General features: G+C 38.9%; 3 protein-coding genes across 5 annotated transcripts; 1 reads left to right on the top strand and 2 right to left on the bottom strand.

The window, feature by feature from the left end:
- Positions 1-1,814: 1,814 nt before the first annotated feature.
- On the bottom strand, positions 1,815-5,007 carry LOC128863976 (sorting nexin-32). 3 transcript variants are annotated; one of them, XM_054103423.1, is made up of 8 exons: positions 4,801-5,007; positions 4,028-4,444; positions 3,853-3,974; positions 3,323-3,767; positions 3,049-3,231; positions 2,721-2,738; positions 2,306-2,415; positions 1,815-2,246 (listed from the first exon to the last, which is right to left on the bottom strand). In XM_054103423.1, exons 1-8 carry the CDS (start codon positions 4,804-4,806, stop codon positions 2,153-2,155), a joined length of 1,395 nt encoding a protein of 464 aa, XP_053959398.1. In that variant the 5' UTR covers positions 4,807-5,007; the 3' UTR covers positions 1,815-2,152. The 3 variants fall into 3 exon arrangements, with proteins under 3 accessions (XP_053959398.1, XP_053959400.1, XP_053959399.1); XM_054103425.1 differs by lacking the exon at positions 4,801-5,007 and adding an exon at positions 4,566-4,662; XM_054103424.1 differs by lacking the exon at positions 2,721-2,738 and having other exon boundaries at positions 4,801-5,005.
- Positions 5,008-7,073: 2,066 nt separating this feature from the next.
- LOC128864054 (mediator of RNA polymerase II transcription subunit 15) lies at positions 7,074-10,404 on the top strand. Its single transcript, XM_054103541.1, has 9 exons — positions 7,074-7,479; positions 7,538-7,677; positions 7,795-8,372; positions 8,434-8,647; positions 8,720-9,244; positions 9,310-9,452; positions 9,525-9,643; positions 9,713-9,933; positions 10,025-10,404. The coding sequence occupies exons 1-9, from the start codon at positions 7,427-7,429 to the stop codon at positions 10,246-10,248; spliced, it is 2,217 nt and encodes a 738-aa protein (XP_053959516.1). The 5' UTR covers positions 7,074-7,426; the 3' UTR covers positions 10,249-10,404.
- Positions 10,405-18,101: 7,697 nt separating this feature from the next.
- On the bottom strand, positions 18,102-24,859 carry LOC128863481 (Krueppel-like factor 10). Its single transcript, XM_054102665.1, has 2 exons — positions 24,360-24,859; positions 18,102-20,722 (listed from the first exon to the last, which is right to left on the bottom strand). Exons 1-2 carry the CDS (start codon positions 24,423-24,425, stop codon positions 19,202-19,204), a joined length of 1,587 nt encoding a protein of 528 aa, XP_053958640.1. The 5' UTR covers positions 24,426-24,859; the 3' UTR covers positions 18,102-19,201.
- Between the last annotated feature and the right edge of the window lie 463 nt (positions 24,860-25,322).

The raw sequence follows: 25,322 nt of genomic DNA, 5'->3' as shown, positions 1-25,322 counted from the left end.
GGTAATTAATCTGTTTCATTGTCTTCAAAGATCTTTGCACGTGGGCGTTTTGGGGGAGCAATACCTTCATCAGAAGATATTTCTTCAACATAATTTTCGCTATTGGATAAGAAACTAGTTGTGGGACCTTGTGGTTCTTCTACTGGTTTTATAATTGCAAAATCTGTTATCAGTTTTTGGTGGGTGGTTTTTTTAAGCTCCTTTTCAATTTCGTAATAAGGTGCTAGATTAATATCTATTCTATCTATCTAAGGCAAAAAAGGGTAATTCCCGGTTTACATTAAAAATACATTACATATTATAAATATGTGGTACGCAAATTAGTGTTACCAGATTTTATAATTATGTATTTTCCCCTTCGCGTTATATAAGCCTAAATTTCGCGTTGTACTGAAACCTAATTTTTCCAAATCGCGTTATATCGAAACCGCGTTGTATAAGACCGCGTTATACAAGGTATACAGGTATCGCAAAGTTAACTACTACTACAACAACAACAGTCGACATGCCATATATACTTAGCGTTGCCATAAGTTCTGTTACAATTAAGTCGATTATAGATATGAAATTATAACACTTTTTTTAATGAAGTTAGTTTTGTTTAATTATGTGAATAAAAAAAAAAAATTTCATTCGAAATAGTCACCATTTGCTTTTACAGCCTTCAGACGTTTAGGCCATTCAGCTATTGCAGGACGCAGGGTTTCCATGGATATTGACGTCACTGCTCGAACCAAAGATTGTTTCAGACTCCCCAAATTTCTGTGAGGTCTTCGACAGGCCGTGTCCTCCAATTCTGACCACAAACTGTAGTCCAATGGATTCAGATCTGGACTTCTAAACGGCCAATCTGCGGCGGTTATGAACCCAGGATTATTTTTTTTTAGCCACTGCTGAGTGATTGATGCTTTATGGGTTGGAGAGAATCTTGCTGGAAGATCCAACGCTCTCCATTGAAGAGAGTACTGCTCAGCTGATTCACCACGCCTTCTAAGACATCGTCTTGGTACACTTTTGTCCCGGTCTTAATCACTTTTTCGCAGAAATGAAGAGATGTAACACCTTCCCCATTTCATCAAATGATTACGGAGGCTGGGTGGTGGCCACGCTGAACCCTTGGAACAAAATTTTTTCCGTCTTAAGAAGATTTAGCATAGATTTTGTTGCTTTGCTTATTAAAAACTTTATCAACAGTGAAAATTTTCTCTTCTGCGAGAGGAATACTTTCATGGCCGTTGACCGCGTGCCACCCAAGAAGCTGCTTGTATCTGTCGAGTCTAATTTCCTTCAAGCGCGTTGTCAAAAGATGACCAGTTGAGTGACGGAAAGCTTTCCTGTAGAGATCATCCCTAATTAGTCTTGATATGTATCTGGTCCATACATTCATTTCCCTGGACATGATTTTCTGCTTTCTAAGGGGATTTCCGATTCTGCTAAATTTTGTGAAACATAAAATAAATGACGTAGAATTCAAAGTTTCCCGCAAAAAAAAAAAATTTTCACCACACCTAACGACCAAACCTAACATCGTTTCCACGACAGTCGGTTCTACGATACCGAAACGACCCGGATTTATATCCGGCCAAGGACTGTCACTCCAGCAGTATTCTCCGTATGTAAATATGGGGAATGTTTATGCTGCTACAACAACAACAGCAGCAAACCTGGTATCTATCATCCTTGAGTATAATCAGGGCTTTAAATACTACTTGTGTGGAGTATGAATACTGCAATTTCTTCAAATTTATATTTAACGGATTCAAAAAAGCTATTCCCTAGTCAGCATTGAATTTATGGTACGACAAACGCTCAAATTCACAATAAGGTAAATACTTTTATTTGAAATTAAATAAGCTAATCAGTTTGGAATGCTCCTCGATTACAATATAATAAATTTTGAAATTTTGTGAATAGTTGCATCTTAAGATTGTTTTTTCACGTTGCGTCGTTGTATAAAATCAATATGGATTTTATGCTTAGAGCTCATAAATACATTTTTTAGAAATACTTTAACTGTATACATAATTTATGTGTTCATATTGTATATATGTAATATTGATATTAGTGTGGCATTAATATATATTGAATATATGTGTGTACGTAAAAATGAACGTAGATGTTGAGAAGATTGTAGCAATTACAAATCAGTAGTTCAGGCTATTTCTTTTAATGCCAAGAGCGATTGGCGAAGGTATTCATATTGAGTGCGTGCATGCTTGATTTCCAGCTCAGCAAGTTCGACCAACCTTTTAGAATAAAATTTAAATTTTTTTATTGGACCTACACACATGTATATATACTTTACCCCTTCTTAAAGGCTGCTACACGGCGATTGCGAAATCCAACCAACTCCTCCTTTCCACATGCGGACATTGATTCGAATTTCTCACATGCTTCTGCTTGCGCTGTTTCAGCCTAATTTTTGAGTAATTTTTGACAGCATTGAAAAAGAAAAATGTTTAAATTGTATTAGTTTCATTTACAGAAAGCTTTTGCAAAGCAAAATTATTTGGACGTTTTCAAACTGCATGCTGAGTGTTAATTATTAATATCAACAAAAAAGACATTGGTAAATATTTTTGTGGTCTTTTTGTGCTGTTTCAAGCGCTCGATTGGTGGACGGTGTGGGTAATAGGGAGTGATAGTGCAACAGAAAAACGTTAAAAGATAATTATGAATAAATTACATACATATGAGTAAACAAATATTACACCAAGTACCTCTTGAACATCCAAAGGCTGCATATGAATTCGTTGAAAGCAGTTTGTTTGGTTTTTGTATAGTTTGCATTTTAAAAAGTGTGAATAGAAAATTTTTAATTTAAAAATGTTTAACTAGTACAAAAAAGGTATATTTTGAAACAGTGAGTGTTGAAAGAATAAATACAAAAAAGTACTGCACATAAAATACTGAATATAAAAATTCAGCTAAACAGTGAGGCCGACTAAAACAAATTTTGCACGCTATAACAAAATTGCAATACGATAGCATTTGAATAGACCAATGAAATGAAAAAATTGGTTGAATTTTAATGTTAATAGTTCTTACAGCATGTACGTCCTTGTTTTTGGCACGAGCTTTCTCTAAATTTCGATTGGCTGCTTCATACGCTGCCAAGCAACGTAAGCGGCGTATTAGAAGTGCTTTGGCCGCATCGCTATCACGCTGGTAGTAACGCAGTGTATCACCAAGCTTCAAGTCCTGATCACTAGCGACGCGTGCTTCCAAATTCTGAAACCAAAAAAAAAATAAATAAAATCCGTTTGGTTATTCCAAAGTTGCTATAAGCAATATGCTTAAGCAGCAAAACTGTAGTTACTACCTTAATCTTTTCAAATATTTCCGCAGATTTGGCACAAAATGTCTCCATGCTCCCCTTCTCTGCTGTCGACAGTTGCATTAGCGCATTCGAGATTTTCTGATGACATTCACTCACTTCTTTATGGCGTTGCGTCATTTTCTCTGTACGCACTGCAGCATCGCGTAAATGCCCATGATATTCAATGAGGAATTGTAGTTCGTTTTCGAAGAAGTCGTTTACGTCCCGCACTGTAGCGCTCATCAATATTTCGTCTGTGGTCTTACCCAACGATTTAACAAATCCACCGAGTATAGCCATTTTCTTACGCGGCTTTGCGCAGAGATCCTGATCGTATTCGAGAAACACTTTCAAATGTTGATCCAAACGAAAGACTGGGTGATTTGCGAGTCGGCGTAAGAAAACTTCATGCATTGCAACGGTTTTTTTGAATGTGGCCAAGTACTCACTAAAGTATAAATAAATACACAGATATATAATATTTTTTAGAAGATAACTTCATATTCTCAACTTTAATTTTAAATACAACTTACGCTTCGAGCTCGGATTTCATTTTTTTAAACTCTTCTTTTGTCATATTGCCTTCGCCTTCACCAAGTCTCTGCAATTTTTCTCGAGAGGCATCAAAATCTGGGCGTGGCGGACATGGTGGTATCTGACAAGCAAAATTAGACGCAGTTCAAAGCTTGTTAATTTATACGAACTTACAATATAGCCAGCATATTCTTCATTCTCTTCGAAGCGATCGTGCAGCCAAACGAATTCTTCATGTTGACGCACTACATTATTATCTTGTTTAGCAAAGCCGGGCAGAGTCGTACGCGTATGCACTGTGAATTTAACCTTGTCTTTTTCACTTAATGCGTCGGAAATTTCGACGTGCAGCGTGTTTTCCGCTAAAGCAGCAGGAGTAATTGCTGATGAAGATGATTCAGAGGTGGCTGTACCACTGCCGTTATTTGTGCTAGTTGTTAACGGATTAGCACCGTCACTTTCTCGATGCAGCGTAGGAGAAGCTATCTCCATTGTTGTGAGATTGCTGGCTGCAGTCGTCGTCTCGACACCCAAAGGAGCAGATATACTTTTTCGCATATTTTCAATTGCAGTTGTGTCGTCCGTGCCGTCCTGTGAGCGGTGTAGAGTAGAGAAAAAATAATTGTTTTTAACTAGTGAATATTCACAAATTTGCTGAGAGCTATCGCTAACTTCCGTTATTATTGTGGCATTGACGCCTATTTTTATTTACATTTATTGTACAATTAAAAGTCAAAAAGAATTGATAAATATCGATAAGCAAAACGAGCGTGAAAAAAGGGAGGAACGGTGCCGTCTATTAGCTTTGACTCATGCAATTCACTGATATCAAAAAATGTGGAGAATCAAATTGAAATCAGCAATCAATTCAGCGATTGCACTCAAAATTAGCCACTTAATGCGTACGAAATTTAAACATAATAATTAGGGAGTAGTAATTGCCTTACCATCATTTTTCGCAAGTTGGTTTTCTTATATTTACGTATTGTCAAATTAATACACCAGCGCCTACAACAACTTCAACGACAACTTTTCTGACAATTCCTTCACGTTGCAACTTTCTGTATTCTTTTGTTAGATTTTTTTTATTATTATAAAATACTGCCAAAAGAGATAAGCGAAATTGTAATTGTTCTGTTGCTGCTCCCTCTTACTTTCGAAGATTGAAAATCAGCTGTTGCCGGTACAGACGTGTTAGTATCGTAACAACATAAAACCGGGTACTTAGTTTTATGGATTATCAATTTAATCTTCGGGTATTACGTACTTATGTGCAAGCAAGGCGAATTTATTACAGGTGACAGCAAACACATATAAGTAAAACCCTACATGTATTTGTTGTTGCGTTTGGTGCAAGCATCATGTCAAAATCAGCAAGCAAATGTAAACATACGAATGTAAACATACCAATACATACAAACAAAGCATATCATTTTGACGTAAGCCATACCTACGGCGAAAAATTCAGCTGGGTGAATGCTGTCACCTTATTAAATCCACCTTGTGTGCAAGTTAACGCGAATGCTGTCAAAAAAGGTTTTGCCGCAATGCCGAGTTTTTATTGTTACAAATACAATATTGTTACAAATACAAATATGATCGGAAGGTTCTTGCTTGAAGTAGTTAGAATTTTAGAATTTGTAGTAGTTGTAGTAGAGTTGTCATGTTGTTTTTTTATTATATATTGTGGACGGTTTTTCTTTATTTAAATTCTTATTAATCAAAATTCTTACTTTGACGTTGAGTATGTTGTGAAATTTACTTAACAGCGATAATTTGCTCTTTGCAAATGTTTGAAAAATACTTACGAGTGTATTTAAAAAAATAAAACTTTCACTTACATTTTCTAAAGATTGGGTATTAGTATTAATAAGTATCGCCCTAACTGAACATTCGTCGATTTGAAATAAATTTGTGCAGTTGTAATGAAATGCGCTGCTAGTAAAACAAGAACTGAAGTGAATAGCTAAATTTTAGAATGTCTATTTAATAAATACCTGTAAAATGTGTGAGGTGTAATAGGCTACGAATGTATGTATGTATATATTTATATACACATAAACACACATAAGTATACTTGAACGTAAGTCTACCGCAGCACATATTCCTATATATGTATACATACATATATAAATACTTTGTAAATATTAAAAATACGGCGGTCGCCGTAACCGAATGGATTGGTGCGTGACTACTATTCGGAATTCAGAGAGAACGTAGGTTCGAACCTCGGTGAAACACCAAAATGAAGAAAAAGTTTTTTCCAATAGCGGTCGCCCCTCGGCAGGCAATGGCAAACCTCCAAAGTGTATTTCTGCCATGAAAAAGCTCCTCATAAAAAAATATCTTCCGATCGGAGTCGGTTTGAAACTGTAGGTCCCTCCATTTGTGGAACAACATCAAGACGCACACCACAAATAGGAGGAGGAGCTCGGTGAAACACCCAAAAAGAGTGTATACACATATACATATAATATAATTGGTGTATAAATATTAAAAAATCGAGTAAATAAATAGTTATAAACATTAAAAAAGTTCAGACTTAAACAAGAACAACAACAGTGCGCACACATACACACACCTTCGTGCCACGGCGTCTTCCGCATAAAAACACAAACAAACTGCATTCGGAGGCTTTATATTAATTTGTGTTTTCACAATTTAACACATGGCACTTCGTTTTCATTACTGAAATTTCACAAGCATATTATTTAACTTCCTTGTGTTTGTTTTGTATTGCGAAGGGAGCTGACGTCAGACTTGTCAAAATCGCGAAAAATAAAGTAACTGATTTTTAATGGCATTACCTTAGATAGTCAATTCGCTTGGGGTTAGCGAAGTTTCACCGTTCGATATGACAGCTGCAACTTCTAGTAAGTTCTGTCACGCCAACTGCTGTCGTCATCAAGGCGAATTCATGTTTTTGTTTTGTCATCTCATTCGCTTGCTATTGTTGCCAGTCGATTCGCGAAGTTTCGCCGTTTACAGCATTATTATTTATCAGTATTTACAATTCTTAACATTATATTGTTTATTCTTCTCATTCCTAATATATACTGCTATAAAGGTATTTATTATTAAATGGTTCTGTCACCAAGACAAATTTGAAATGGTTTTTAACGTATTATAAAACTGTTATAACTATGGCATCAAAGGAAAAGTCTGGCATCATCGTTGCGTAGAAATCTATCAATTGCATGTGGTATTTTTAATATTCGCTTATTCGGTTTTCTCAAGGCGAATTGAGTACACCATCCTTGGGTTTTCTTCACTTCAATTATTTGCTTATTTCGTAAACATACATTTGTTAACAAGATAAGAAAAAAATTTTGGAGCCTTCATTGATTTATAAGTGAAATCTTAATATTCGTTTAATCTTTCCGGTGTGAGAAAATCAAGTTGTGCTATTCCGGGGTTTTTGTTCAAATATTCCACAGCCGAACAAAACCGACACAGAAATCAGCTGCTTCTAGCTTTTCGCTTCGTTTTTGTGAGCCTATTTCTGGCATTATTTTTCTCTGTATTGATTGTAAAGTTGTTAAAAAAGTGTGAGACTTATTTAATTGCATTAAAATGGCGGATGAATGGCCTTCGCAAAAGTTTCGCCAAACTATGATAGCGAAAATGTAAAGAGTTATTTACAACCAAGGTAAACATTATTATTAATGATAATTTTTTTCATAGAAATCAAGCGCTACAAACGACGGATCCTACGAAGAATGCTGGCGTTATGGAGAATCATATTTTTAAGAAATCACGCGGTAAAGAAGAGTATATGGGATTGGTGGCAAAGCTGTTTATGCATTTTCAAGATTTAGCACAAAGTGAGTATTTTTACTAAGTTTCATAACACACAATACACTTGAGTTCACACTTACACACCTCCCGTGTTAAGTGATTTTTGCCTAATTTGTTCAATTTTAAAACAATTGGCTACGCAGGAAAGCCGGCGCAAGCGCCGCCCCAACAGAATTCCGAAATGAACCAGCAGGGTATGATGCCAGATCCGTTAAATGCGCTCCAAACACTCGCCAGTCAAGGTAATCGCAATGCACAAATGGCCGGCGGTCCCAATCCCAACCAAATGGGTCCGGGTGGTCCTGTTGCGGCATCCAACTTGTTGCAAACTCTTAATCAACAACGGCCTGGACAGCAGATGCAGCAAATGCAGGGCATACGTGGTCAAATGCCAATGGGCGCTGGTCCTAGTCAACAGATGATGCAGCAAATGGGTGGCAATATGGGTGGTGGCATGCAAATGAATGTTATTGGGGGTGGTGGTGGTATAGGTAATACAGGTGGAGGACAGCAGCCGCATATGGTTGGCAATGCCCAGCAAATGGGTGGAATGCCGAGCCAAATGAATCAAATGGGCAGTGGTGGGCCTGGCGGTCCGGGTGGACCTGGTGGCGGAACCCAGCAAATCCAGCTGGGTCCAGGACAGATGCAAGGCGGACCTATGAATGTAAATGCAATGAATGTGCAGCAGATGCAACAAATGGGACAACAACAAATGGCTGTATGTATAGATGATAGTTCATACGTATGTATTTTGCATTCATATATTTCTATTCGTTCAGCAAATGGGCATGAACCATCAGCAGTTAAATCAAATGATGAACGCGCGTTTGAACGCGGCCGGTCCAATGGGTCCTAATGCCGGGCCACAAGGCATGCAAGGCATGGCACCAAATATGCAACAGAATCAAGGTGGCCCAATGCATGCGGGTACTGTAGTGGGCGGACCGCAAGGTCAGCAAGGTGGTGGCATGCCGCAAAATGCTGGACAGCAAGGTAACAAATTCTACTAATCTAATTTATAACAAAATCTGTCATTTAATTTTAATTTTACATTCTTTTGTATAGGTGGCATGGGCCAAATGATTGGCATGGCTCCAAATATGCAACAGAAAGCAAACATTCCTATGGGGCAAAGTGGACAGATGTTTCAGGTGAATCGTGGTGTTCCGGGTCAACAGCAACAGTTCTTGCGACAAAGTCCTTCCCCGAGCACTGTGCCCTCGCCTGCTGGAATGGCCGCTGCACAACAGCAATTGCAACAGCAGCAGCAGCAGCAACAACAACAACAGCAGCAAACGGCACAAAATCAGCAGCAACAGCAACAACAACCCCAAATGTCCAATGCGCAGATGATTCCAAGTCCAGCACTAGTGCCAACATCAAGTCCACAAATGTCAAACCTAATGCAGAACACCCAGCGGCAAATGCGCCAATCGCCTAGCGCGCCGCTGAATACACCCGGTCAGGTGGCAAGCAACAGTCCATTTAATCCGCAGGAAGATCACTTATATCGTGAAAAATACAAACAGCTAACAAAGTACATAGAACCGCTAAAACGCATGATGGCAAAAATCGGGACTGATGGAGCGAGTAATTTAAGCAGCAAAAAATAACACTGAACACGCTTATCTAAAAATTTTATTTTATACTTTTAGATACCGAAAAATTCACAAAAATGAGCAAACTATTTGAGATTTTGAGTAATCCAAATCAGCGTGTACCACTAGAAACTTTATTGAAGTGCGAGAAGGCGTTGGAAAAATTGGACATCGTTAACTTCACAGGACAGCAATTTGGCGTAAGTAGTATTTGAACATTTTTACACGCTACTTATAAGATTAGTAACATAAATTCTGTTGACCTACTGCAGAAATCATCCAACCCACTGATGGAAGTCGTAAATACAACGCTTCAAAGTCCCATTGCCAATCATACGCTTTATCGCACTTATCGTCCTAGTTTGGAGTTACTTTTCGGAACTGATATATGGTAATTATTTAAAAGAAAAAAGTTCAATTGAGTAATAAATATTAAAGAATTTAAATTTATATCGATTAGTGCGCCTGCACCACCGAAAATACAGCGCTTGGCTGAGAAATCGTCTCAGTACGAGTGCGAGATACCTCACATACTGCAGGGCGAAATAGCACGATTAGATCAGAAGTTTAAACTGACGCTCGATAGTACCGCTCAAAACAACCCGAAATCGATTAAAGTGATATGCTGTCTCGATGACAAACGCTTGCCATGTGTTCCACCGATCACTGTTACTATTCCAGGTTCGTATTTGTTTTTTTTTTTTTTCATAGTAATCCAAAAATATTTTTCATATACGGCCTTGATTAAATATTTTGTTTTAATTCTTTTCAGAGGAATATCCTTCTGTGTCGCCTTCCTGCGCTTTGGCTCAACATGAATATGGTACTACTCCATTTTTGAAAGCAGTGCAGGAGGCACTGAAGGCACGCATTGCCAAGTTGCCGAAATTGTATTCGTTGTCCCACTTGCTGGATACTTGGGAGATGTCAGTGCGGCAGGCTTGTTCACCAACCACGAAAAATGTCTTGGATTTAGCTGCTGTATTTGGCGCTTAAGAATGCTCGAGAATTTTTCCTAACTTTTTTTTTACTGAAAAACCTTGCTTTATTTTATTGTATTGGTTTAGTATGCAGAATCATAATTATTGGTTTTTCTTTTTACCTTTTTTTGTATGTCAAATATTCATATTTTTAATATATATACATATGTATATGCATCAAATATTCAAAAATAATGGTTTTTAGTTGCTTAAACTTATGTACGAAATTATGAAAAATGATAAAGTAAATTCCATCTTAGTGACAGTCCTTGACCGGATATAAATTCGGTTCTCACCATCACCTACCTAAAAGCGCCTTCTGCTTCCTCAACCTTCCATATCTTCTCAGAAGGTTCGGATTGCAAGATAAATGCTTCATCGCCTGGGTTGGTGGGAACTCAGGCGCGAGCTCATGGCTGAGACGGGATGCTTTCAAAATCAGCCTAATCAGCCAGTATAAACCTCACCAAGCTTCTCTCCAACCACCTTGTATACGACTAATTTGGTCACGTTTCCACGACAGTCGGTTCTACGTTACCGAAACGTACCGGATTTAAATCCGGCCAAGGACTGCCCCGCCAGCAGCATTCCCCGTATGTAAGTATGGGGAATGTTTATGTTTCTACAACAACAACAACAACTAATTTGATTAAGGCTGCGTCACCAGTTCAGTTCGCGCCACGACAGGACGGAGGAGTGTCAGGATACTCCAGAACGCCGAAGAGAATGTTGGCCAAAGTAATCTTAATCCACCTCCAATGATCTTTAGAAACACCACAGTCCTTCCTTGCCCTATACACGGCAGCTAACATCTTGTCGCTATCTTTGACGACAGAGCTATAAAATGACCTTGGACCAACCCGACTAAGGTCTGCCACCCCAGTAAACTAGCCCAGTCTAGTGCACCGTACCTCATGGCTTTGGAACATCCTTAGCATCCTTGTGCTTTTGAACCGCATGTTGCTCCTCGGAAGACCTTTACCGTACCGTATAGGTAGGTAGGTAGGTAGGTAAGATGGCAAGAGTACCCCAGGTACGCTACAAGTAGCACTTACGTGCCGTTTTGATACCATAAAGTGGACCACTACCTGTGAAAGGATTAAGGGAGGAGATAAAACCGTCTACAGCCATCCAGTGCTGTTGATGTAGCGGAGGAGAGAAAAGGGATCTAGGCTGGAGAATTTCATCAAGTCATCCCCAAAGGGGACGCTGAGGAATCTCAAGCGCCTAGCCGCCAAAGCCGGACATCTGCAGAGAAAGTGTTCCACAGTCTCTTTCTCTGTAGGATCCCCACAGCTTCTGCAATGGGGGTTGTACGGAATTCCAAGCTTCTCCGCGTGAGTGCCGATCACCCAGTGGCCAGTGATCACCGCAATGAGTTTGGAAATTGAATGGCGGGGGGTTCCCATCACCTTAAGCGTTCTGTTTATATCGTATTGAGGCCATAGTGCTTTTGAAATGGCACACGATGAGACAGACCTCCATCTGTCTTGCGCTTTTCTTAGAAAGAAGTTGTGTAGTTTCCCTTTAACGACGGTCAAGGGGATACCGATGTCTGAGAAGAGGGCAGCTGGATTCGGCTCTGTCGCCCCCTTCCTGGCAAGCTCATCGGCAATTTCATTTCCCTCTATATTCCTGTGCCCAGGAACCCAGATGAGGGAAATGTTTCCTGCACGTTCGAGGCGTTTAAGTTCCTCCTTACAGGAGTTCACGAGAAGAGAGCTGCAATACGGCGACGACAGTGCCTTGATTGCAGCTTGGCTGTGTTTAACAAAACGTGCCTCTCCTGTCGCTGCTGTAATGGCAGAAGTGGCAGCTGGCCTGTTAAAACTACGATCTGAAGGAGTCGAGCCTGACATATTTGACTGCTCAGGAGTGTCAAGACTAGGCCCTCCCAAAGCCTTAGCAGCGCTACAGCTCAGAGATTGAGCATTGGCAAATGCTGAATTGGAGTTGTTGCTTTCTTCCGGTTTTGTAACAGATTTGGACTCTGCACTTTTAGTTTTTTTTTTTTTTTGTTTTAAAAAAAGCGAACTCATTTGTGGCTACCCGGCTGTAGAGCAAGGGAAGATCCTCCTGTGTGCAAGTAAGGGTGGATAATACAGAAGGTCACCAGGTATTCTGTATACTGCATTTGCGACTGTGCTATTTGAAGCAGGATTTGCATTAACTACTTCGTAGCAGTATTATTACCGAAAACATTGCTCTGATCATGCCACTACTCTGAACTTGAACAGGTGAGTAGTGGAGCACGTAGCGCAAAACACGCGATCAATTGTTTTACTCGGCTCCAAGCTACGTTTCGTTAATGCTGGTATGGTAGCTCAGAGTACTTGTCAAAAAAAAAAAGTTTCTGTACCTCTGTAGTTTGAGTAGTAACAGAAAACTTAGAATCGGCCGGAGTGCTACTTGCGAGATTATTTATGTGTACTTCAGCTAGCGCTACAACTCTCACTTTTGTTGCGCCACTATTACTCCCATAGCTGCTACTTGCTACTGCAGTGTTCGTTTTTGTTTTGTTGGATCCATTTTGTATGCGTTTTTGCGGAGGTACACTGGAAACATAAGCGAGAAATTAGGTGTGTCAGTATGCTCTAAGTTGAAAGTACGTTTTATTATTTATATATGTACATACATATTTATACATTAAAGTTTATATATCTAGCGAGCGTATTGTGTGAAAAGCTGAAGCCCACCGTCAACCAACTGAATGGACCTAATCAGTGTGGCTTCAGACCTGGAAAGTCTACCATCGACCAAATATTCACAATACGCCAAATCTTGGAAAAGACCCACGAAAGGAAAATCGACACACCATATTTTCGTCGATTTCAAAGCTGCATTCGATAGTACGGAAAGGAGTTACTTGTATGCCGCGATGTCTGAAATTGGAATCCCCACAAAACTAATACGGCTTTGCCGTCAGAATTGGGAAGGACCTCTCCGAGCCGTTTGATACCAAACGAGGTTTCAGACAGGGTGACTCGCTGTCGTGTGACTTCTTTAACCTTTTGTTGGAAAGGATCGCCGCAGAACTTAATCGCTTAGGCACAATTTTTTATAAGAGCGTACAATTGTTGGCGTATGCCGATGATATTGACATCATTGGCCCTAACAACCGCGCTGTCAGTTCTGCCTTCTCCAAACTGGATAAAGAGGCAAAGCAAATGGGTCTGGTGGTGAACGAGGACCACACGAAGTACCTCCTGTCTTCAAACAAACAGCCGGCACATCGCGTTTCGGCACCCACGTCACTGTTGACAGTTATAATTTCGAGGTTGTAAAAGACTTCATATATTTACGAACCAGCATTAACACCTATAATAATGTCAGCCTGGAAATCCAACGTAGAAACTCTTTTGCCAACAAGTGCTACTTTGGACTAAGTAGGCAAATGAGTAGTAAAGTCCTCTCTCCACGAACAAAACTAACACTCTACAAGGCTCTCATTATGCCCGTCCTAACGTATGGCGCAGAAGCGTGGGCGATGACAATATCCGATGAAGCGACGCTTGGAATGTTTGTGAGAAAGATTCTGGGCAAGATTTTGGATCTTTGCACGTTGGCGACGGCGAATATCGCAGGCGGTGGAACGATAAGCTGTATGAGCTTTACGACGACATAGACATAGCGCAGCGAATAAAGATCCAGCTGCTACGTTGGCTGTGTCATGTCGTCCGAATGGATACAAACGCTCCGGCTCTGAAAGTATTCGATGCGGTACCAGTTGGTGGTAGCAGAGGAAGAGAAAGGTCTCCTCTGCGTTGGAAAGATCAGGTGCAGAAGAACTTGACTTCACTTGGTGTGTTCAATTGGCGCCGGTTAGCACGAGAAAGAAACGACTGGCGCGCTTTGTTAAACTCGGCCAAAATCGCGTAAGCGGCTATCGCACCAATTAAGAAGAAGAAGAGATATATCTACACCCAAATATTTAAATTGCATTGCTTGTTCTATTATATGGCAGTCAGTCTCCAACTTGCATCTTTTAGATTCTTTTGATATTACTAAAGATTTAGTTTTTTCAGTTGAAACTTCCATATTGTAAAGGGTGATTTTTTAAGAGCTATAGGAAAGTTTTTCAAGAAAACACACGTAAAATTTAGAAAAATGCATGATATTTTTATTTAAATCGATAGTACAGTCCATACAATTTAATGGGTGAGGATTTTTCATGCAAATGTTGACCGCGACTGCGCTTCAAATGGTCCATCCGCTTAGTCCAATTTTGGCATACTCTTTCCAATGTTTCGGCCGGTATCTCACATATAAATGCTTTAATGTTGTCTTCCAATGCGTTAATTGAAGCAGGCTTGTCTGAATAGACATGACCTTTAACATAGCCCCACAAAAAATAATCTAAAGGCGTTATATCGCACGATCTGGGTGGCCAATTGACAGGTCCCGAACGTGAAATAAAATGTTCACCGAACTCGCCTCAACAAGTGCATTGTTAAGCGTGCTGTGTGGCATGTGGAACCGTCTTGCTGAAACCACATGTCATGCAAGTCAAGCTCTTGCATTTTGGGCAAAAAACAAGTTGGATATCATTTCACGGTAGCGCTAACTATTCACAGTTGTTCGTTTGTAAGACGATTCTTGGTTAAATTATAGACCAAACTGAAGATGTTTGACAGTGAACCAAAACACGAAACGTGCGTCAGCTGTTTAAACCAACTGTTTAAAAAGATAATAGCTAAAAAATCACCCTTTACAAGTAAATATATGTACCATACATATGTATACATTTATATACGCAATCTAACAAAAAAATGTTTCTACTTTAGAATTTTATTCGAATATTTGTTTATTTAAATATTGAAAAATCAGCAACGGCGTGTAGATGCAAGCAAGATGGAAATTTCCAGAAATACATCAAGTGATTAATATTTATTTATTACAAGCAAATGTCCTTTTAAAATACAGAAGTACAGGCAGACAACGAAATCTAAATCTTTCTCTCGCCGATGATTCAGTGGTTTTGAACCTTTTTCCATTTTCACGAATTTCATCAGGTAGGCGAGTGATAATGCGACAACGACAAAGGTGTGTAAATTTCGAAAACATATGCCAACGAAGCGCTGGAAAAACCTAGGGAAATGCTTAATTTTTACAAATAATGAGGTAATTAACGCGGCTGTTACCTGCTCCAAATACAGGGTGGCGCACGAATCGTGCTACAAAAACAAAACGTAATAACTTTTTTTCTAATCAATGTATTTAACTTTTTGTTTTTTTTATTGTATAGATAATTCAATTTTGTTTTATGTAACTAATTAGTTTTGAAAATAATAGAACGTAAATGACCTCCATGCTCATTCACGCATATGCGACACCTGATGAGAAAATTGTTCATTGCGCACTGAAGGGTTGAAGTCGGGATCGCCTCAATTATTGTTGTGATGGACTGCTTCAATTCAGTCAAATTACTTGGTTTTGCTTTATACACCTCTTGTTTGAGATAACCCCATAAAAAAAAATCTGGTGCAGTGAGGTCAGGTGACCTTGGGGGCCAGCGGAAAGTGGAATTTCTGGATATCAATTTATTTCTAAATTTTCGTTGGAGCTCCTCCATAACCGGTCTGGCTATATGTGCAGTTGCTCCATCTTGTTGGAACCAAATGCTGTTAAAAGAGATACGTCTTCGCCGCAGTTCTGGATAAAAAAACTCCTTCAACATGTTTAAATAACGGTCCCCATTTACAGTCGCTGTTACACCGTTTTCTTCGAAGAAGTATGGTCCGACAATGCACCTTGATGAAACTGCGCACCACACTGTGACTCGTTCTGGGTGCAGTTCCATCTCATGGAGTATTTGCGGATTTGATTGACTCCATATACGGCAATTTTGCTTGTTTACATTGCCGTTTAGATCAAAATGGGCCTCATCAGACATAAACAAGCAATTTGTGAAGTTGTTGTCTTCTTCGGCCATTTCAATAATTTTTTGGCAAAATTCCAGGCGAATAGGCAAATCCAGAGGGTTTAATTTGCTTGTGATTTGAACTTTGTACGGAAACAAGTTTAAGTCATCATGAACTATCCGCTACAATGACCGTCTGCTAACTCCAATTTGCGCCGACAAGTTACGAGTCGAAACTCTTGGATTTGCCTGAATTGACGATGCTACAGCCGCGATTGTGGCTTCGACCCGAACATGGGGATCTCGATGGTACGGTCTGCGTGCGATGCTTCCAGATTCAGCAAACATGTTCACCAGCCTCATAATGGTCCATCTGCTCGGGGGAGTGCCGCCAAACTCCCGCCTAAATTCCCTTTGGACGGAAATGATGGACTGCAAAGCATGGTACCGCTGCACTATCCAAATCCTCTTTTCGGTATCCCAAGCCTCCATTTTTTGTAAATCTAAATACTAATCTGCAAAATAAAAAAAAAAAAGCCGATTACTCACACAGAAAAAAAGTTATTACGTTTTGTTTTTGTAGCACGATTCGTGCGCCACCCTGTATGTAAAAATACTTTTGGTTTTATGTGAGATTGGTGCCTGTTCAAGTTCAGAGTAAAATTGAAAACGAGGAAGTAGCGGAGCAATTTCAATCCCTAATTTGATAAGCTGGGCTTGCAGCGAGGTTGAGTCTCGGCATGGTCGTATGACACCTTACTTCAGCCCAGGGGAGAAGGAAAGGAAAAGGAAGAGTAAGGATAGGGAAAGGAAAGTTGGAAAGGGATGACTACATCTTAGCTTTGGGACTCAATGAATCGACAGTCTTAGACCGTATTAGTAGTGCTCTATGAACTTCGCAAACATACTTATTTTTTCACAGTAAATTTCCACAATCTGGAAGCGCTGTACTGGCGTGAAACGATTCATGAAAACAAACACCCGAAGAGTTTTAATAGTCATTATTCCACCAAAAATCTATTCATATTAGGGCTGTTTCCATGCCAATCTATTGCTGACTTTTGCTAAATATTCCTTAATTTGCAAAATACTAAAGAAATATATTTTATTAGCATTGCGTTTTGATAACACTGAAAAATTAAAAAGACTTATCAGTTTGAAGAGATGATGATGAATAATCGGAACTCTTTTATTGATCACATAAGATTGTTCCCTAAGTCGATTTTTTATAAATCCTGCATTTGATTCATCATTCTATCAGCACCAATCATATAGCTCATTGCCTACGATACTCGCTGTCACCAACGTGCAGAGGTCCAAAAATCTTCCGCAGAGTCTTTCACTCAAACATTCCGAGGGACGCTTCATGACTTTACTAAAGGGTTTTCCAATAACAGGTGTTATTGGTGAATGGATTGCGTTATAGAGAGATGATTAACGATTTTTTTTGGCCTGAATTGGATGGTATTGATCTGGATAACGTTTAGACGGCGCTACAGTCACACAAGCAACGAAACCATTGATCTTTTACGGGAAAAGTTTCCGGAAAGCAAACGTTTTTTTGTACTACGCAGGGTGTACGAATAAATTGTGTGACAACTGTACGAACTTACCGCTTGTTTCTCTCATTTTTCATGCTCACATTGAGTTCCGAGCCCGGGAACTACCCCAATGGTAATCATATAGGTATAAACCTAATTGGCTCCAACGTCCAAGGAGCGGTTTTGTTTTGAATAACTTTTGTGCAAGACAAAAAAAGAAGAAAAATGATTTTGCGCGGTGGGAAATCTTTATATCGACCTCCAAGCGCTCCATTACTTCTCTCTTTGCATACCGCAGCTGTCTAGTTGACAAATGTCAAATATGATTGGCGTACGACGCGATTTGCAAAAACTTATAAACCTTCGTATAGGATGATTAATTTTGCGCCACCTAATACGAGTAAGAGTTTTTTGTGAGTACATCACCTCAGCTGCTTTGAAAAGTATTGCAAATAAAACACAGAAGTATTATATTTTAATAGACACTTGGGAAATTGTGTTTATTTTGTATTTAAGTTGAGTTTTTAATGCATAAGTTTGTCTTCTTCTTTTTTAATGCCTTCAATTACATATCTTCGTTTTTTTTTGTATTGTTTTTTTTTTTGCTTTGTTCTTTAGGCTTTGCATTAAATATTTTTCTTTGCATTTTTTCCAAATCACACATTTTTAACTGTCATACTTAATTACATAATTGCATTTATTTACATGCCAGTAAGAAAGTTTAGTAAGTAAATTTATGTACATTTATAATATAATAAATTAGCTGTAGTTCTTAGTTACATATACATATTCATACATATGTTATCAGTTTAAGAAAACTTAAATATCACAGATTTTAATTTTTACTATTTTTACATATTTGTTGTAGAGGATTTTTAAAAATTATTGGCTAGCAGTAAAAATTAACAAACAAATATAAACTTAACTCTTAAATGATAATTAGATAATTAGAGAATAATAAACATACACATTACTATGCCGCTAATTATAACTAAAACGGAATTACAGACAGTAATAAATACAGTATTTGAAAAGATAGGGAAATTTAGCAGATTTTGAGAAAGTGAAAATACACGCACACGTGCGTATTTTGTTGGTTGACAGCTAAAGTCGCTATGAGATTTAATACACTAGCTGCTAATAACATACGCCTAAATGTATACATCTAATGGTTCAATGCTTCTAAGGAATTCTTCACTTCTCCTTTATACATAATTTCTACTCTTCATAAATAAAAAGTAATGGTAGATGATAATTGAAATTCTAAGTATATAAATTATTTTAAGTGCATGAAAATCTAAAATATAATTTAAAATTTCTAAATGGAGAGCGAAGAAACACAAGGGGTATGATGCGTTTACAAATTTTGCAGGTGTGTTTGTAAGAAGAGATGCTTAAACGCTAATCCACGTATTATCTTTTCAGTTGACTGAAAAATTACTGTATTTTTTCAATATTTTTTCTTTGCTTGTTCTTGGAATGATGGACGCATATCTGTAAATTCCCAATTTTCGGCTATTTGCACTAGAGGGTTTTCTTCTTCTTCTTTTTGCTGCTTTTTTGCCGCTTTAGCGCTGCTGCTGTGCCTGCAATTGCTGTTGATCGGCAATGAGTGTGGCGAATGTCGCTGGCAATGCGCCGACTTGCTGTAAACGCAACAAGTCGCCTGCATTGCAGATTTGCAGTTGTAGTCCAGCGGGTGTTGCTGTTGCGGCAACTGGCACGTGCTTCGCCGTCACTGGCGCGCTACTCGCTGGCGCAATGGCACGTAAATGTGTTATATTGTTGTTGTTGGCTGCAACACTGTTAGCAACTGATTGCTGTGGTCCGCTTGCAGCTGCTGCCACGGCTGCTGACGCTACTGCTGCGGCCATGGTTGCCGCTGCCACATTACGATTCACACCATTCGCCTTGTCCTTGCCATGACGCTTGACGTGCTTCGATAAGTGATCGCTGCGCATAAACTTCTTCTGGCACACGCTGCACACGAACTTTTTCTCGCCGGTGTGTGTGCGCTTATGACGCGACAATTCGTCGGAGCGCGAAAAGCGCTTATCGCAATTTTCCCACTTGCAGATGAACGGCCGTTCGCCGGTGTGCACGCGCTGATGTGCCTTCAAGTGGCTGGATTTGAAGTAATTTTTGCCACAGTTTGGATATTCGCAGACATAGATGCGTCGTCGTTCGGCGGCAATTTGCGCGGCGGTCATTTTGTGTGTGGATGATGAGGCGGGTGTAGAGCTTGCGCTGTTGGCTGAATGGCCTGTGACGTTCTGTAATAGATTGCTGCTGGCATTTAACACTAACAATTGAGCTGGAATTACTGTGGTGGCATCTGCGGCGTTGACATTTGTCGAGCCGGAGATCGCTGCCACTGCGGGTGTAACGTAAATACTTTTTGGTGCAATTACTTGATACTGTGACGGTGAGGTGTTGAATAATTGCTGTTGCTGTTGCAGCTGCTGCTGCTGAGTTGACGTGGCTGTTGTTGTAACAGCTGGCAAAGTGAAGCGGAATTGTGGTTGATCCAAATGCTGTTGAGATTTTAACTCTGTTTCTGGTTGCTCTTGCTGTTGCTGCTGCTGATGCATGGAAGTTGGCGCAGAAAAATTGCCGCTACGCGCATGCGTGCGATTCATTTTGAATTTCAAGCTACGCCACACATTTGTTTGACTACAATCATCATCGGACGTTAGCAGTGGTGCCGGTGAGGCGGAAATGCCGCTGGTGGTGGTTGTGGTGGACACTGTTGAAGCGCTGGAAATGGTCGATGAGCACGAACTATCGTCAATGGCGGAGCAAATGCCAGAGCTGTTCACATGCATGATAACACTAACGCGCTGTGATTGTTGTTGCTCTGGAGGTTGCACGTGCTTCTGTGTTTCTGGTGGTGGTGTGAGTGCGGCAATAGGCTGTGGCAACTCTAGGCGCTGTTTCTTGCAAGGCGGCGTTTCAGCATCGTCTTCTGTGTCCGATGGATTTGGTGTGATTATTTGCTGTTGTTTCTTTTGTTGTTGTTGGCCGAGTTGTAACTGCAGCTTCGCCTTGAGCATCTCCTCACGCAAATCCTGGGCTGATGGTTTTTCATCCTACAAAGAAGAAGAAATAATGAATTAGTAAATATGTTAAGAGTGTATAATAGCGCCTATATGTAGGCAATGAAAACTGAATCAAGTGTAGCGAAAGATAAGTAATTTGAACGCATCTTTGAATTTTGAACAAACAAAATTTTGATCGCACAACAGCTTTTCCTTAATAAATAAATAATAACAACAATTTATAAAAAGGAGTGCTTTAAAAATTATCTATTTTATATAAATAGCTTTTATATTCACGCCGTAATATGTATTTGACGCTTTGTTGGGTTTTTTTTTTTAGTTTTAACAGGGTCACTAACATTTGTTAATTTTAAGTAACCAATAATGCAGTGGAAAAAGTCAATGAACGCGCACACTTGCCGTGTCGCAATCGCCTTTTTTGAACCTTTGGAGTTTTTGAACTTGAAATTTTCTAAAAACAATTAATGGAAAAAACCTTAAAAAAATTACAATCAGGGCATTCTCGCTCATACATACGTCGTCTCATTGTGAGGTCACCACCGGTTGTTCTCAAGAAGCGAATAACCTCAAATTCGAAATTAAAAACAATGTAACTTTATATGACAACTACAAAATCCCTCCCGCCCTGAGTAGAGAGCGTCAAAGCCATAAAAGCTCGAGACATACAGAATGTCTACCTTCGGAACGTACGTAAGCGCGTAATAGGCGCACAGAAATGGCTGCAACGCCTAAACGCGCGCATTAAGTGCTTTGGCCCTCATTGTACGAGTACTACGTAAGTGTAGGTACACAGGCTTTTGGGGGCAGCGTCATTGAGCAAAGCGAAATAGTAGAAAGAGAGAGCAAACAAGCGCACACCAGATGGTGAGCGTAATTATCTACAAATTTATAGTAAGTGAGCGTCTGTGCTAAAAATAATCCATAGGCTAATGAACACAACACAAATACGAGTACATAAATACTTAAAAACTATTCACTCACATGAGTACATAGTCCAAAGCGTGGCACGCACTCGATGCATGACAGCGCTAATAGAAACAGCAAGAAAGTACATGGCTGCACTACGTCATTGCTATTGTTTATCTCATGAAGTGGGCAAGTGAAAATATGCGCGCGCATGAGTGTTAATATGCGGCGTGTTTGTGTGCAAAGCTAGGCAGGTGAATGGATGTTGGTTGACGTTAAGGCAGATATGTTGGCGTTGGAATTTGCCAATATCAATCAGGTTAGCAAATTTAATAATTATATTGCCCCTGCAATTAAATATCTACTACCTTTTTTCAATATGTGGGTGTATTTTTCCCCCATTATGAAGGTAATCCAACAATTATACGAAAACGATAAGATTTTATTTTATAAAATACAATAAACAAACATGTAATTGCTGTCGCTGTCTTCATACGATTGTATGTATGTATGTACGTGTGAAAGGCTTGGCTTATGTTAGCGAGATTAGCTGGTCTTGTGATTATTTTTTATTCCCTCGCTGATTAGATAGTGAAATGCCAATAAATCTCGTGTTTAAACTTTAAACAAATTACCTTAGTTATTGTTTATAATTTGACAAAATAAAATCGTATTTTGTTGATAGTCATATACTTTATCGCTTAAAAACACTAATAAACGGAACAAGTTAGCGACGTCAGCAACCTCGCTTAATACCACCATGAAAATTTCACGTAGTCATTTCGTGTTCACTTAGCCATACAAACACTGTGTGAACACCGCCCCACTTTTTCGCCCATTCACTCTCAGAGTCAGAGAGCACTCATTATATGGCTGGCTTGTTGGCTGGCTCTCTCGCAAACATAGCGCAACAGTCCAACGTTTCACCAACCCTCCACTTGACTAGGCAATCGGTATACCAACAATATTTAAGTGATGAATAACTAGGGGAAGGCAGACGAGCAAGCAGGCAAGCAGCAAAGGGGTCATACGCTTATTACGAGCTACTCAAACGTACTTGGGAGTTTATGTATATATGTATGGCTGTATGAATGCTATTTGTATGTATGCACGTAGTTACACATATAGATAGACATTTGGAGGCATGACGGCCATGCACTGTTCACGTGAACACCAGCTGACGGCCGAGTGAACACGGCGTGATCGCTATACCGGCACTGAGTGCGAATGCGATGGCGAAGGTTTGTTTTCACAAAATGTGTGCGCATGAAAGCGATGGGCGTTATTTGTTTTTTTTTTTTTTGCTAGCACGGGTGTAGATAAGTGAATTCAAACATATACATATGTATTTGTATGTATATACTCGCATATGTAAATGAATGTAGGTGGTTTAGGTAGACTGGCGTACAAAATACAGACGCTTTGTCATACTTTAATGGGAATTGTTGTTGCTTCTTCTTCTGCGATTTCCTCTTTATGCTTAGCGTGGTCGTAAAAAGCCATTTTTTATAGCGTTTCTTACACTTTTTGCACTCAATTCATTGAATAAAAAAATATTGGTGAAATTAAGCATAGTTTTGTTTTTTTGTCAACATAAAATAGCTACATAAGTTGTACAAGCAATTGTTTTTATTGAAATTGTAAGTGATTTTTGCCATGCGCTTCAGTTCTTAAAATACTAAAAACCTCGAAATCAACAAAAAAAAGTGCATATAGTATGAAATCATTGAAAAGCGAAAAATGCAATAATAAAAAAAAATGTCAATGGTGCAATAAAAAAGTGGGAGTGTGCATCCGCTTTTGCCAGCATCGCATTTATTACATTTCGTATTGTTGGCGTTGTTGCTGCGTTAACCGATAATAACAAATTTAATGTGTCACTCATCGAGAGCGTGCAACACAAATCAAGCACACAAACACACATACGCACATACCTGCTAAAAGAGTATTACATGTGTGTGTATATATGTATGTGCGCGGCTGCCTAGCAAATAAATAAAATAAATGTATTTTTAATTAATTTTTTTTGTTTTTTAGCTTTTATCGGCTTAATGTAGCAAATATGTGTTTTTATAAAGGTTTTGCAAAAAATATACAAATTTGATAATAAATGCTTATGTATGTATGTATGTATATGTATAAAAAAATGTTTGCAAAAAATTTGTAAAATATGAAAGTGAAATTGTTTTATTAATTTTAGAGTGCTAATATATTTTTAACTGCAATATTTATAAAATAATAAATATTTTACTCACTTTAAATATTTAAAGAAAATAAAAAACGAATGGAAATTAATTTTCAAACTTAGATAATAAAATTTAGCAAATCAAGGTTTTTTTAGGCCGGAAAAATATTTTCTTCTAAACTATCATTACATACTCGTACATACACACATATTTATATTTGCTAAAAGCCCTTACATTTTGACTGAAAAAGAAAATCCAAACCATACTTATTTATATTTCAGTCAAAATGTAAGGGCTTTTAGCAAATTTAAGTTGTATTTGAATTTTTTTTTCCTTGAAAATTTTACAAAGGCAATCGCATATCAAACAAAATGATTTGGTCAAATATGGAATATTTAATAATTTTCTAAAAAAAAAGTATTCGCATACAACAGACTCTCATCAGCATATTTACGCCAACATTATGCGCCACTCCCACCTTTCTTTGTGCTATGAAACTCTCGTCTTTACACTACACTTCTTTTTCTGTACTTTACTTTTGGGTTTTTTTTTTGGGAAAATATTCGCATACTTACAGCTTCAATTTGTTTTTCGCAGAGCGGCGGTGTTGCTGGCGGTGAAGGCAATAATGCGATATCCATTTTGTTTGTGTATTTGTTCTCCACCAAAAATTGTTGTGCTTATTAATAGAGCTATATCCAAATGCTGATGGTTCAGTAATCCAAATAAAATGCTTTAAAATTCACTGTTTTCGTTTTTTGGTAATGCTTTAACCAACCACTTTATTTGTGGAAAATTTTGTATGCACTTTTCTCAATTTTCTTTACTTGCAAAACTCACTTTGCACTTGCACTTTTTCTGAAAAGTACTTGTTTTTGTATTTTGTAATTATTTCTTTAGTCACTTTTTTGCTTTGGAATTTGCAATAAATTCTATGTTTTTCTTTTCTATATTTTTTAATACAGTTTTGTTTAATATTTTCTTTGATTTTGATTTCCCTTAGCTTAGCGGAGCTGAGCAAAGAATATGGAACCGTTGTGTTCGATATTCAACAAACGAATGAAAACATTTTGATGCCTCGCTATAGGAAGCCAAGTCGGTCTGGTGTGGTGCGCGTCGCCGCGCAACCGAGACGTCGACAGCGCAACGCCACTCTGTTGGGTAGAGTCAGCCACATGCACAGTGAGTGACTGTGTTGACAATGTTGTTATTGTTGTTGCGTTATTGTTGGTATTACTTATTCGGGGAGTTCACGTTTGCGAGTTTGTTCGACATTGTTGTCGTTGGCGTTGGAAAGTGGGGGTAGGGAGTTTCGGTGACGGAGTCGTTTGGTACCCGCATTATTTAGCGGCAAAGTTGGCAATATTATTACTACTTATTGTTGTTGTTGGCTTTTGTTGTGGTATATATGTATGTACGTATGTTCTCATACGTACTGGAGCTATGTGAAACCCCTGTTGAAGTCAAACTGCAATCGCAACCTTCCAACGTCAAGTGAGTGAGGGGCTTTCGTGTAGGAAGGAGTGTCCAGCCTGCGC

This window comes from Anastrepha ludens, chromosome 5, assembly GCF_028408465.1.
Source record: "Anastrepha ludens isolate Willacy chromosome 5, idAnaLude1.1, whole genome shotgun sequence".
Taxonomy (NCBI): domain Eukaryota; kingdom Metazoa; phylum Arthropoda; class Insecta; order Diptera; family Tephritidae; genus Anastrepha; species Anastrepha ludens.
Note: the sequence above shows the minus strand (reverse complement) of the source record. Positions and strands in the feature narration are given on the sequence as shown.

Bases quoted from the DNA above. Each gene is read 5' to 3' on its own strand.
- LOC128863976 (XM_054103423.1), bottom strand. The intron at 3,768-3,852 runs GTAAGTTGTATT...TTTATACTTTAG, and splicing joins ATGAAATCCGAGCTCGAAGC to TGAGTACTTGGCCACATTCA. The intron at 2,247-2,305 runs GTAAAGTATATA...TTATTCTAAAAG, and splicing joins GTAGCAGCCTTTAAGAAGGG to GTTGGTCGAACTTGCTGAGC.
- LOC128863481 (XM_054102665.1), bottom strand. From the start codon at position 24,425: ATGGATATCGCATTATTGCCTTCACCGCCAGCAACACCGCCGCTCTGC. The intron at 20,723-24,359 runs GTAAGTATGCGA...TCTTCTTTGTAG, and splicing joins GCGAAAAACAAATTGAAGCT to GATGAAAAACCATCAGCCCA.
- LOC128864054 (XM_054103541.1), top strand. From the start codon at position 7,427: ATGGCGGATGAATGGCCTTCGCAAAAGTTTCGCCAAACTATGATAGCG. The intron at 7,678-7,794 runs GTGAGTATTTTT...TTGGCTACGCAG, and splicing joins TTTTCAAGATTTAGCACAAA to GAAAGCCGGCGCAAGCGCCG. The intron at 8,373-8,433 runs GTATGTATAGAT...CTATTCGTTCAG, and splicing joins TGGGACAACAACAAATGGCT to CAAATGGGCATGAACCATCA.